Genomic DNA, 13,493 nt, shown 5'->3' with positions numbered 1-13,493 from the left:
CAGTGGATGGTTGCTTTCACTTCATCAGGATTAGGATTGCACTATCAATTTTGCTAACAAATAGAAAATGTGTAAAAAAAAATAAAATAGTTGAATTGCTTCACACAACACCTCTCCTTCCCCAGTACCAAGTCCTATTGCCATTGCTGCTACCACCAACTGCCCACATTGCTTCTGTGGGCAAACAGTAGTCACTATTCCATCTCAGGGGGTGTTTCCTGCTTGGCAGGGGGTTGGACTCGATGGCCCTTGTGGTCTCTTCCAACTCTATGATTCTATGATTCTATGATTTGGCCTTGCATCCTTTGCACTGACCCTCTTCAGCATGACTGACATGCCTGCAGAAGATTCAAATACATGTGCTTAAATATATATGCTGCAATATCGTCTTGAAGGTATCCAGCAGTGGATGTACCTTTGGATCTCTTTGCTTCGCCCCTCCCAAATTGCAAACTTAAAAGTACGCCACCTCCCTTTAAATAGGCAGAGCTGTTAATCTTTGGAGACTCCCAAATGTATAATTCGGTGTGGGGTCTTGTGCATAGCACAGACTGTTAGATTACGGAGAATTTCAGCAGCTATGTAATCCAGACCCTTCAAAAAACATTCTTGTGGTGCCTGATTGCTTTTTCAGTACAAAATTTCTCATAAACTTTATACTTCAGGGCATGTAGCCAACTTGGCTTGCTTGCTTGCTTGCTTGCTTGCTTGCTTGCTTGCTTGCTTGCTTATTTATTTATTTATTTATTTATTTATTTATTTGTTTGTTTGTTTGTTTGTTTGTTTGTTTGTTTGTCTGACTGTCTGTCTGTCTGTCTGTCCATCCGTCCATCCGTCCATCCATTCCCTCATTCATTCCCTCCAGTTTTTGCCATTCCAAGCAGCTTGCAAGCTAGGTGCTTTACTGAGTCCAAGGTTGCCTGCCACATGTTGCTAGTGGATTTCCTTTGGCATTAGTGAGGCACACTTTGTGCAGGTATACTACACTGGGAGGGGTGTTTACAAAGATGAAAGCAAATTCCATTTTCATTTGACAAATGGGGAACTGTGGATTAGGGTAACAATTAGCTCTGGGTTGTTGTTTTTTTGGTTTGTTTTGTTTTTAAACCACTCTTCAAGTGATGAAGGGTGTGCACCCTTCAGGGTGTGTGTGTGTGTGTGTATACAGACTGAACCTTTGCTGTGATTTTTAATGCATGCAGCCTTCATAACTTTCACAGGAAAATGAATGTCTGTGGTATATGTGCACCAGCACCAGTATACAGCACCCGAAATATGCAGCCGCCTTGGAGATGGTGGTTTATCCAGCCAGTGTATGACTGCAATTTTAACCCAGATGCAGTGCTCTTTTCAGCAAGCTCCATAGTTTGGAATAAACATTTGACCACCAGGTTTAGGAGATAAACCTGCAAAAGGCTTTTGTCTTGGGGGGGGGGCGCTTCTGAATTTCCTGTACCATATTATCCTGCTATTTCCTTCAATCTCATGGTTCACAGTTCCTCCAAAGGAAACAATATCCCACTTCTGACACCACATACAAAACGTTTCCGTATCAGTTCTGTAACTCCCGGTGGCACAAGATACTCCACTATATTTGTCTGTTGCCCTTACAACAGATAAAAACACGAGGTTGAGAGCATGACTTGCTGCAGTGCCACCCAGCGAATCAGAAGAGTGCCGAGCTGCAAACTGAACCCAGCTTCAGGCTTTACCCTACCACACCTTTTCGTTTGCCAACAAAGCCCAGTTTTTCCAAACCCCCTCAAATACTGGATTGTGACCCGAGGAAGCTTGTGGTGGTGAGAAGAGAAGACTACCCTTTAGACTTGGCATATAAACAAAGCTGCTCATGCGCTTGCACTCCTCAGGTGCGTGTGGACAACCCCAAGGAGGCCCATCTCTACGAGTCTGTTCCTGTGATGCCTGGGGAGCCGCTGCTGCGCGACATGGTCCTGAGTCCGGACCAGCGCCATCTCTACTTGCTCAGCCAGAGACAGGTCAGCCTCCGGGAGAGGGGGGAGAGGGATGGAGTGGCTTCTGTCGCACTGCAGCTGAGAGGACAGGCCCCTGAGGGGGCCACATTCTCTTGTGGGCAAACTTCCAGGGGCCACGTGACAGTGGTGGGCGGGGCCAGAGGCAAAAGTGGGTGTGGTCAGGGGGAAAGTGGGGTGGGGCAACAGGTCTGACTTTTGCTTTCATACTACATTTTAATTAACAGGCAAGGAAGAGGTATTGTCAGTGTTCAATAACAGGGCAGAGGCCCTCAAGGAAGGCATGGAGGGGTGGGGAGAGCGAGAGCTGTAGAGCTGCATAGCTGCATTTGGGCCCTGGTCCTGAAGTTCTCCACTCCTGATATAACTGGTACTGTTTTTTAAAAAAAATTGAACCAGGCCTTCTGCTGGAACATGAGGCAATGAGTGCAAGAAGGCTTGTGAATAATTATTTTCCATCAGAGTCATTTCTGAGCAATTACAGCCACCAGCACCCGACACTTCTGGGGTTAGAGAAATGGGTCTTCCCACTTACAAAAGGCACACATCCGAGACACCTTTTTTTGCACTCAGTGCTAAGAGCGGGGCAATTTGACTCTGCATATATTTCACTGTGTTTAAAACATGCCTATTAAGAGGAACTAGTTGGTATTTTATCCTTCTAAGACGGGAAGGGAAATCTCTAGTGCATTATTGGGGACAACAGGTGGAAAAGAGGTTTTTGGGGGTTTGTGTGGTTCTTGGCAAAACTTCTCTGGAGAGACAAGATCCCTAAAGCTGCAAAGAGGCAAAACCTGTTGTTTTGTGGAGGAAGGAGCTGTGAAATTTGACATTTTGAATGGAATCACAATGCTGCCTGTGAAATGAGATCAGATGCTGAGGTTAAGAGTATGATTTCTGCGGAAGAGGCTTGTAGGAGTTGTGGCACATTGTGGGGTTGGGGCTACTGGGAGGATGGGTGCTGTGCAGGGCTGCCAGCTTTCCCCGCTCTTTATTGTGCAGTTTAACAGCAGGCAGAAATTCAACAGGTGCCTTCCCCAGTACCAGAAACCCGCACCTGCTGGATGTGCTCAAGGCACAGAAGCTTTGCTGGGGGCAGCGGTGGAGAGGAATAGCAACCCTGATACCTAGTGATTCTGAAGAGGAGAAGGAAGGCCTTGTCTAATTATTTAGCCCTTCCCCTCAGGTGGTCCGGCTCCCCGTGGAAAACTGTGAACAGTACTCATCTTGTGCTGAGTGCCTGGGCTCCAGAGACCCACACTGCGGCTGGTGCGTCCTGCACAACAGGTGAGAGAATTTCCTAACACGCACTGCCGGCCCCCCGGAAGAAGCCTTGTACAGGCTGGCAGGCGAAGAATCCGTGATCTGACACTAGCACCCCCTTCCCTCAAAAATGCTGCTTTATTTTCCCACCCGATGTTGGGGGATCAAGTAGGGAGGTGGCAGCCCAGTGTGAGACCCCCTCTCTCCTCTCTCCTGCTGTGGCCTCCCTCCCTCCTCCTCCCCCTTATCTAGGCTCTGCAGGAGCCTTAATCCTATTAAATCTGCCAGCACTGAGCTGACTAGGAGGAAGAGTTAGAGGGGGTTTTGGGGAGGGGGAGAGGGGAGAGGGGGAAGAAGAAGATAGCAGCGGTTGTCCCTCCAAGAGAGTGGGAGGTGGTGGGTTTTATTTCCTGCTCCCCTCCCCTCCCACAACCCATCACTCGATGTCATATTGAGCAGCGCAGCTGGGGGGAGAGCATGGGGTGTCTTCTGAGCCCCCGCCCCCATTGAAAGCAAGCTTGAGTTTCATCCTCCCTGCAGCAACAATGCCTCCTGTCTCCCCTGCGTTTATATCCCCCCACCCTGCAGGAGGCAGAGCAGAGCCAGAGCAGGGCGGGGGGAGTAGATGGGGCAGAGGGCAACCCCACCCTGCCAGCCACGGCTGTGTCTCTGCTAGCAGATGTTTCCCTCCTGTCTTTCCCTTCCCTCTTCCCTCCCAATTCCCTATCACTGCCTCAGCACCTGGCACAGCAACTTGCACCTCCTAGCTTAATATAGAATTATGTGATAATACTTGGAGGGGGGTGAAGAAAGAGTGCGAACGGAGGTGACACCCCCCCACACACAGTAGTATTGGGTTTGGGGAGTAGAGAGGGAGAGAGAGAAAGAGAAATAAGGAGTAGTGGGAGCTGTTGATTCTCTTAGGACTGCTCCTCCACTCCTGAGCCAATTCTTTTCCTCCACTTGCAATCCTCTGCTCTCTGAATCAGCCACGGAGGGAGTTAGGAGAGGGCAGGAAAATTCCTCTTTCTACACTGCCCAGCATGGTCTCTCTCTTCCTTGACTGGCAGTGTGAGGTTTGCTTGCTCACTCGCTTCACTCTCCCTCCTGCCAACCCTTGTTGGGGGGTGGGCAGCATTTCATTCTAGCCTCCCTGAGCCCCTTGGAGAGGAAGGGCGGGATATAAATCTAATAAACAAACCCTTCCTCAGGGCAGGCATCTCCATCCCCAGCTCCCCAAGCTCCTTTGGTTCCTTCCAGCACTGACAAGCCTAACAAGCCTCCAGGGCCCTGGAGCGGAAGCAGTAGCTTCCTCGCCGCCCCCCCCCCCGCACATGTGTGCACACCTAACACACCTGAACTGCTGAGCCTTCTCTGGCTTCTGTTTCCACCCCCATCTCCCTTGCCAACTTTTCCCCTGCCAAAAGCTCCTTCCATGTGTGCTGCTTTCTGTTGTCAGATCAGAAGATAGTCTGCTCCGCTGAGTGCTTTGATAAGAAGTTCTGTTCCTCTACTAGCAGGTCCCTGTGAGCTTTGTCCCCACACCCACCCCAGTCCCATTGGTGGCAGCAGTGGCCGAAGGCTATGGAGAGGGGCAGAATGCAAGGCAGTGAAAGCATCCTTTGCTTTCCCCTCCTGCCCAAGCTGCCTTGTTTCTGTTGCCGCTCAGGTGTTGCAGAGAGAGCGAGTGTCCCCGCGCCGCAGAGCCTCACCGCTTCACAGCATCTCTGACTCAATGTGTGCGGCTGCTTGTTGAGCCCAACAACATCTCGGTGACAGAGCCCAGCATTGTGGTGAGTCCTGTGCACACCCCTTGCGCCCGCCTGGATTTTTGGCTTTCCGTTCTCCTGTGTTTCTTTGGCAAGGAACCTCTTCTGTGTTTGCAAGTGGTGAAGCAGGACGGTATAGATCCTGCTCCTCTTTCTGAGGAGGGGTCCTTTCCTTAGGCTTGTGTTCTCTGAATAATATACAGTGGTACCTCAGGTTAAGAACTTACCGAATTTTTCGCTCCATAAGACGCACTTAGTTTTTAGAGGGGGAATGCCAGAAAAAAATATTATTTAAAGGGAGTGCTGAGCAGAGCCTGTATGCATCCCAGGCTCTGCTCAGCGCTCCCTTTCATGAGCCGTGTGGAGCGTGCTTGCGGCTCTTGGGGGCTTTTCCCCGAGGAGGGAGAAGGGACTGACGGACCGCGTCAGTCCCTTCTCCCTCCTCGGGGAAAAGCCCCCAAGAGCCGCACACACGCTAGGTGCGGCTCTTTAAAGGGAGCGCTGAGCAGAGCCTCCCACCTGCATTCGCTCCATAAGACGCACATACATTTCCACTTACTTTTTAGGAGGTAAAAAGTGCGTCTTATGGAGCGAAAAATACAGTAATTCATTCTGGAGGTCCGTTCTTTACCTGAAACTGTTCTTAACCCGAAGCACCACTTTAGCTAATGGGGCCTCCTGCTGCTGCTGTGCCGCCGCCACACAATTTCTGTTCTCATCCTGAAGCAAAGTTCTTAACCCGAGGTAATATTTCTGGGTTAGCGGAGTCTCTAACCTGAAGCGTCTGTAACCTGAAGCATCTGTAACCCGAGGCACAACTGTATGCCACAGTGACACATACCTGAGCTACATCCCGTTTTGATTGCTGTAACCTGCTCTATGTGAGACTCTCTTTGAAAAGTGCTAAGAAACTCCCATCTGGCCCCAAAAGCTCCAGCTAGATTGTTGACCAGAGCTGGTTAGAGGGAGCAGACCCTTCCCTTGTTCTACAACAGCTCTAGTGCCTACCAGTCTGTTTCCAGGCACAATTCAAAGTGCTGGCTAGGACCTGTAAAGCCCTTCACAGTTTAGGCCCAAGATATCCGAAAGGCCTCATTGCCTCATGAACCTGCCCAGGATTTGAGATCTTTGGGGGAGGGTCTCCTCCTGGTCCTGCCACCCTCACAGGCACGCTTGGTGGGGATGCGGGACGGGACCTTCTGGGTGGTGGCTGCACCCAGACAATTTTGGAACTCCCTCCTTAGAGAAGCTAGACTGGCTCCCTCCTTGTTGTCTTCCATGGGCAGGTGAAGACCTTGTTTCAACAGGCTTCAGAGAACTGATTGCTTTTAATGAGGGGGCTGGTGCTGTACTATTTTTGTTTTGCTTATCTGTATGTTATATAATAATAATAATAATAATAATAATAATAATAATAATAATAAACAATAAATAATAATTTTCATTTATACCCTGCCCTTCCCAGTGTAGGAAACCAGGCACAGGACGGCTAACAACAAATTTAAAACGATTGATGCAACAAAAAACAGCACAAAATACAGTATAAAACGTGAATAACAATAATTTCAGAATTCAAAAATCAATTTAGGGGGAAAATCCATCCAATAAACATTAGATGATCACCAGGTTTAACACACAGCGCCATCCGCGTCCCCTAAGTCTAATTAGAATATAGAAAATTATGTTTCCTGCCTTTTTCTTTTGTGTAGGCAACAGGTTAGGATGTTAATTCTTATGGAACAATGTAAATACTAGGCTCAATTTCCTAGCCTGGAATTGTACTCGCGACGCCCTTTGAAGACAGTCATCAGACAGTCTGCTGGCAATTGTTTTCTTTTATGACTCGCCAACTACATTGACTATAGAATTATTTGCAAACTGCACCAGTAAACTAGCTTAATTGGTTGAGCCCCACAACTGGTGTGTGGCTTAATTACCACTTTCCTTTACCACCATTCCAAGCCCTGGTTCCAGCTGTTCAGGTTTGTACCCGAGACACTCTGCTTTATGCCAACTGGGGCCGTGTGGCTGCTGGGACTGCAGAACATGGTATTGGCCATGCAATCTAGAATCATAAGGATCTTAGCTTTATTTTAATTTGTTTAAGAAAGCATGCTTCTAGCCCTCATGGTTGTCAAGATATTCTTGAAAGGGAGTGACGTGACACCTAGTGGCATCTCAGAAGCAGGTGAGTCATTGGATAAGATTTCCAGCAGTCGGAGGGCAGGCCTTCAGTGCCCTCCATAGATTCTTGCTTTGTGCCACCCAACCCAGCTCATAGGAACAAAACTAATTTTTGCAAAATTGTAACATTTGCAGAAAGTGTTTTGCGAACTGAGATAATTAGACATGGAAATTTCTTCTTCACCTCTATAATTTATGCATGCTGCAGAGTTATCTTGTGGCATAAAATGTGTCAGGGGGCATGTAGAGCACGGGTCGCCAATGCAACGCATGCACCCACAGAAGGTTTCCTTGGCACCCAGAAGATCTCTTTCCCCTCTCCTGCCCTGCTGAAATTCAGCTTGAACGAAGCATTCTGTTGTAGCCAATAGAACAGGGGGCAGAGTGTCCTTGATTGCAGTGTGTGCCTGGTGCCCATGCCAGTTTATCCAGTTTGCAAATGTGCTCATGGGCTGAAAAGTTTGATGACCCCCTATTGTAGAGGGACACACACACGGTGCCCTCCTCCTTCCCTTGGATATAATTCCCAAACATTTTAATCTGTCTAGTGTCTCTCTTGGGCTGTGTTTCCAGCTTCAGCTTACTGTCCACAATGCCCCAGACCTGACAGCCGGTGTGATCTGCTCCTTTGAGAGCCTTGGAGAGAGCGAGGGGCAACTGCAGGTGGACGGAGGGATCCGATGCCTTTCTCCTACATTGAGGGATGAGCCCCCTGGGGAATACGGTGAGCGCTTGGAGGTGGGGAGGGAAAGTTGGTGAAGCACAGTGGTTCTAAGAGACCGAGCTATGAGCTGGGAGGAAGTTTCTAATCTGCATGAACATGCTACCTAGGTTTGTTTTTGTTTTCTTACACATTTCTTTGTTCTCATTTTGTATTTTAATGTTGTGAACTGTCCCATGATCTTTGGATGAAAGGCAGTACAAAAAAATAAATAATATTAATAATAACAGGTGGCTATGGAGTAACCACTGTCTATCCTAGCCCCTGACTCCCCACCCTTTCTCACTGTGATATGCAGTAACACTGACCTGCTTTACAAGGCACATCCACGCAATACATTTAAAGCATTCTTAAAAAGGTAAAGGATCCCTGACAGCTAAGTCCAGTCGCAGATGACTCTGGGGTTGTGGCACTCATCTCGCTTTACAGGCTGAGGGAGCTGGCGTTTGTCCTCAGACAGTTTTTCCGGGTCATGTGGCCAGCATAACTAAGCTGCTTCTGGCGCAACAGAACACCAAAACCAGAGCAGGGCACGGAAACGCCATTTACCATATTTTTTGCTCCATAAAACACACCAGACCATAAGACGCACCTAGTTTTTGGAGGAGAAAAACAAGAAAAAAGATATTCTGAATCTCAGAAGCCAGAACAACAAGAGGGATCGCTGCAGCGATCCCTCTTGCTGTTCTGACTTCTGGGATAGCTGCACAGCCTGCATTCGTTCCATAAGACCCACACACATTTCCCCTTACTTTTTAGGAGGGGAAAAGTGAGTCTTATAGAGCAAAAAATACGGTACCTTTCCACCGGAGCAGTACCTATTTATCTACTTGCACTTTGACGTGCTTTTGAACTGCTAGGTTGGCAGGAGCTGGGACCGAGCAACAGGAACTCACCCCGTTGCAGGGATTCAAACCGCTGACCTTCTGATTGGCAAGCCCAAGAGGCTCAGTGGTTTTGACCACAGCGTCATCCGCATTCTTATACCACCTTAAACAGTCATGGCTTCCCCCAAGTTTGCAAAGAGTGGTGGGAGTTGTTAGGAGAAGCTACAGCTTCCAGAGTTCCTTGGGAAGAGTGACTGATTGTTAAATCACTCTACAAATTGTAGCCCTGTGAGGGAAATCGGGGCCTCATAAAAGCTCTCAACACCGTTAATGAATCACTGGATTCTTTGGGGGAAGTTATGGCTATTCAAAGTAGCATAAGAGTGCTTTAAATGTATGGTGTGCTTGTGACCACAGTGTCATAATGATTACAACGCTGTTTTGAATGTGAAGCACTTCAGAATGTCCAAAGTGCTACATTTGCTGCTGCTGCTAAAATGGAGGAAAGGTTAGGACCCAAACAGCACTTCACCAGGGGACCCTCTTTAAATCATGAGCTTGCACTCCTGGGCTGAGCTGTCAAGTACAGACTCAGTACAGACTGGCTACCACTCTGGTGCTTCCTTTCCCATTTGCAGCTGGAGGTGTTCAGAAAATGGTAAATGAACAGAACTCTTCCCTCTCCGCCCACATCCAGACACAAACTTTGTAAATCAGATGCTTATGCCTATGAGAGAAGAGCTTCATCTGCTCTCCTAATTTTGAGTGTGTAACTTCAAGTTAATGTAGAATGTGATCTTGCAAACAGATGCTTACTGATCTCTCTCCTTTCCAACCCCCCCCCCCCCATACCAACTCAGGTGATGTTCGCACTGTTAGACTCCGACTTCTCTCCAAAGAGACGGGGGTTGAATTCGCCAGCACTAATTTTGTCTTCTACGACTGCAGCCTTCTGCGCACGTGAGTTTTGACCCTGGGGCCATAATCTCCCTTCTTCAGACCCCAGACCTGGTCCCAGCTTTGAGCAACTGTCCCCTCACTCCAAGAAAATGCTCCTTAGTCTTGATTTCTTCCCTTTAGGAAGAGTTCTGATCTGCCAAACTAAAGGCCTATTCAGCCAACATCCTGCTGCCCAAAATGGCCACCCAAACGCTCCCGGGAGTGCTTAAGTCTTACCTTACCCATAAAGCACCCATGTTGCATGTCTTTTACTAAGGATGTCTATATGACATTACATTTGTGTTGTAAATTGCCCTGTGGTCTTCTGACAAAGGGCAGTATATAAATTTACTAAATAGTAATAATAATAGTATTCTGCTGGGAGCTGCCCAGAGTGGCTGGGGAAACCCAGCCAGATGGGCGGGGTATAAATAAAATACTACTACTAATAGTACTACTACTATTAATAATAATCTGTGAAGTCCAGCTGGGGGGCCAGGTCCCACGACTTGGATCATGGGCTAATCTAAAATGGGCGACCAAGCCAGATGGGTGGGGTATAAATAATAAATTATTATTATTAAATTATTAACATAATAAGTTTTTATATGTGCTGAAAGCCACCCAGAGTGGCTGGGGAGACCCAGCCAGATGGGCGGGGTATTATTATTATTATTATTATTATTATTATTATTATTATTAATAATAATTTAAATATATGGTGAATAAATAATCAGTGGATCCCCAATGCATGTTTGGGTTAAAGGTGGGTCTCAGGTCTGAAAACAAGGAAGAAAACTAATGTAAAGGCTGAGTTCTTGTTACCTTTTCCCTCTTCAGCAAGTGATTTCCTTACCCCCCCCCCCCGGCTTCCTTCCACCATCTTTTACAGCAGTGTTTCCTAAAGTGGGTGATATCGCCCCCTGGGGGGCACTGGAATGATCCAGGGGATGGGGTGGTAGTAGCCTTGGGTGCAGTTGGGGGGCATTGAATAAAAATAAGGGGGTAGAAGCATAAAGAAAGAAGAGAATTTTGAAAAACGATTCGTACATGATGCTTACCGCCAAGTTGGGCACCGCTGCAGGATGGCGACTAGGCCTCCCCTGGATCCAGCGGGGTTTTCCCGGGCTTGGCTGAACACCTTTTGGCTTCACCCAGGCCCAGGAAGTGGATTGCAGCTATAGTACAAAGGTTTTTAATTGTATTTCCTGCATCATATTTAGTGGAACATGGCTTCAGTGTGGTCACAAATCTGTTAACTAAAAGAAGAAACTGACTTCAAATAGCTAATCATGGTAATTTAAGAATGCTGCTGACAAAAATAGACTCCAACATTAATAAATTGATAGCAGTGCACCAGGTTCAGCCTTCTTATTACTATTATTTTTAATAATTATTCGTAATTTTTATTTTCATATTATCCTTTGTTATCTAATTTTTGTGTGTGTAATGCAAATGTTACTATGGTTGATTTTAATAAATTTATAATTACAGACTTCAAGGTGTCTTATTTACAGCATCTTTTTTACTATCTTGTAGGACGTAGGTAGAAATACAGATACATAAAAGAATGCACATTTGTTACTGCATTTTTCTGTTTGTTCAGTTAAAGAAGATAGATTTCCAGGAGAACTCAGAGTAATTTTTTTTTATGAAAAGGATGGCGGTAGGCCAGATAAGTTTGGGAACCTCTTGATTTACAGAGGGTCACCAGAGTACAGTGGACGCTCAGGTTGCGAACGTCATTGTCCGCAACCCGCAGCACCGCATCTGCGCATGTGCAGGTTGCGATTCGGCGCTTCTGCACATGCGCGAAGCGCAATTTAGTGCTTCTGCGCAAGCGCCAAAACCCGGAAGTAACCCATTCCGGTACTTCCGGGTTTCGGCGGTCTGTAACCCGAAAAAACACAACCTGAAGCATCTGTAACCCGAGGTATGACTGTACATGATGCTGAACACAATAACATCAGTATGTACACACACACTCTCACATACAGCCCCAAAGAGAGCCAATTCAGAATATTTCTGCAGGGGAGAGGCAGGAAGACTTTCTAGGCTTTAGTCTCAGAACTCCTCTTGGTGCATCTGAACCAACGCAAAGGATGTCTGAGCATGTGCAAAGTGCTTTCCCCTTTACCAGGACCCATAAGCAACTCTATTTGCAGCAGGGGTTTGGTGGTGGTGTGTGGGGTCTTTTCAGGCCAGAGGGTGAGAGCGGCTGGGCGAGTCTGGGCCTTGTTCGCCTCTTGTTTTTAGAAACAAAGCGCTGAAGGTGCCTGTGCAGCAGCTCTCGATCTGCCGCCTTGCTTGTCCTTTCTCATGGCTTGGCACACGCTTCCTTCCTTCCTTGTTTCCTCACCCCCACCCCCCGTTTTAAAATAGGAAGTCACATACAATCTCTTGTTTAATTTTGAAGAAGCGCTTTCCCCTCTCGGTTCTGGGGCACCCAGCCTTATTCACCGCCAAGTCCATTTGTGGCAATGGCTTCAGTCAACATTCGCCCCCCGGGCTTGTCTCTGCAGCAAGCAGATGGCTTTGGCAGGACTTTGGGAGCTGATTCAATCAGTGTCCCTCCCCCCCTTTCCCATGAACTCCATATCCTCAAGCCGAACAATGGCAACAGGGAATAAAAGGGTCCAGGAAAGAAGGGGGTGGGTGGCTTTTGTGGGACAGGGTACATGTAGGTGTACACCTGTTGTTGTTGTTCTTGCTTCTTCTTCTTCTGCTGTTTCCCTTTATTGACTTTTTATTTCCATTCTTCCTGCAGATGCTTGTCGTGTGTGAGCAGCCACTACCCTTGCCACTGGTGTAAATATAGACACACTTGCACCCACAATGTTGCCAAGTGCTTCTTCCTAGAAGGGCGAGTCAACACCACAGAGGTGAGAACAGTCTGGGCAGTGTAAGGTGTTCTTTACTCCCTCTTGCCCCGCTGCACCTTGTGGGAATGCCTGCCAGGCCCTGGAGAGAACCTCCAGGCTTCATTCAGGGATACCAATATGCTACCCACTCCAAGGGCGTTCCACAGGAGGGTGCCACTACCGAGAAGGCCCTCTGCTTGGTCCCCTGTAACTTGGCTTCTCGCAGTGAGGGAACTGCCAGAAGGCCCTCGGAGCTGGACCTCAGTAGAATGAGTCCAGGTAGAATGATGGGAGTGGAGACACTCCTTCAGACATACTCAAGACACAATTTGATAGGCAGGGACTTCTCCCTTCCCATACCTGCTGCCTGAGGGGTTGGTAGGGGAGGGGAGGTCTCCCCACATGTGGCTTCAACCCGGAATATCACCTACTTTCCTTGTCCTCTTGAGGGTTCTGTGTTTCTAAACAATAGCAGAAATGGCTGCAAGACACTTTGCTTTCAAGTGTATGGACATGTATGGAATGCAGGCAGAGTTTTGCATACATTAAATAACCACCCAGCTCATCCAACAACATTGTAATATTTTGGAGTGTTGCAGAATTCAGAGTGTATTGCTGGGGCGGTGCAGGCAGAAAAAGGAGGAATAAGAGTTGTGACGCGGGTGGTGCTGTGGGTTAAACCACAGAGCCTAGGACTTGCCAATCAGAAGGTTGGCGGTTCGAATCCCCATGACGAGGTGAGCTCCCGTTGCTCAGTCCCTGCTCCTGCCAACCTAGCAGTTCGAAAGCACGTCAAAGTGCAAGTTGATAAATAGGAACCACTCCGGCAGGAAGGTAAACGGCGTGTCCGTGCGCTGCTCTGGTTCACCAGAAGCAGCTTAGTCATGCTGGCCACATGACCCGGAAGCTGTACGCCGGCTCCCTCAGCCAATAAAGCG

The 13,493-nt window shown here is 47.8% G+C and overlaps 1 protein-coding gene across 7 annotated transcripts in view; it reads left to right on the top strand.

Moving 5' to 3' along the window:
* The window catches only part of PLXNA3 (plexin A3), a 91,734-nt gene that overhangs the window by 16,133 nt on the left and 62,108 nt on the right, over nucleotides 1-13,493 (top strand). For all 7 annotated transcript variants that reach the window (XR_013391107.1, XR_013391106.1, XM_028711720.2 and 4 more), the window contains exons 4-9: nucleotides 1,869-1,997; nucleotides 3,178-3,278; nucleotides 4,924-5,047; nucleotides 7,781-7,931; nucleotides 9,616-9,715; nucleotides 12,462-12,576. Coding sequence is in view for 5 of the 7 variants with exons in the window: in XM_028711720.2 (XP_028567553.2) it covers nucleotides 1,869-1,997; nucleotides 3,178-3,278; nucleotides 4,924-5,047; nucleotides 7,781-7,931; nucleotides 9,616-9,715; nucleotides 12,462-12,576 (720 nt within the window). In the remaining 2 variants the exon portion in view is untranslated. The remainder of the gene's footprint in view (nucleotides 1-1,868; nucleotides 1,998-3,177; nucleotides 3,279-4,923; nucleotides 5,048-7,780; nucleotides 7,932-9,615; nucleotides 9,716-12,461; nucleotides 12,577-13,493) is intronic.

This window comes from Podarcis muralis, chromosome 17 (genome assembly GCF_964188315.1).
Source record: "Podarcis muralis chromosome 17, rPodMur119.hap1.1, whole genome shotgun sequence".
NCBI lineage: Eukaryota > Metazoa > Chordata > Lepidosauria > Squamata > Lacertidae > Podarcis > Podarcis muralis.
This window is presented reverse-complemented; position numbering and strand designations above follow the sequence as displayed.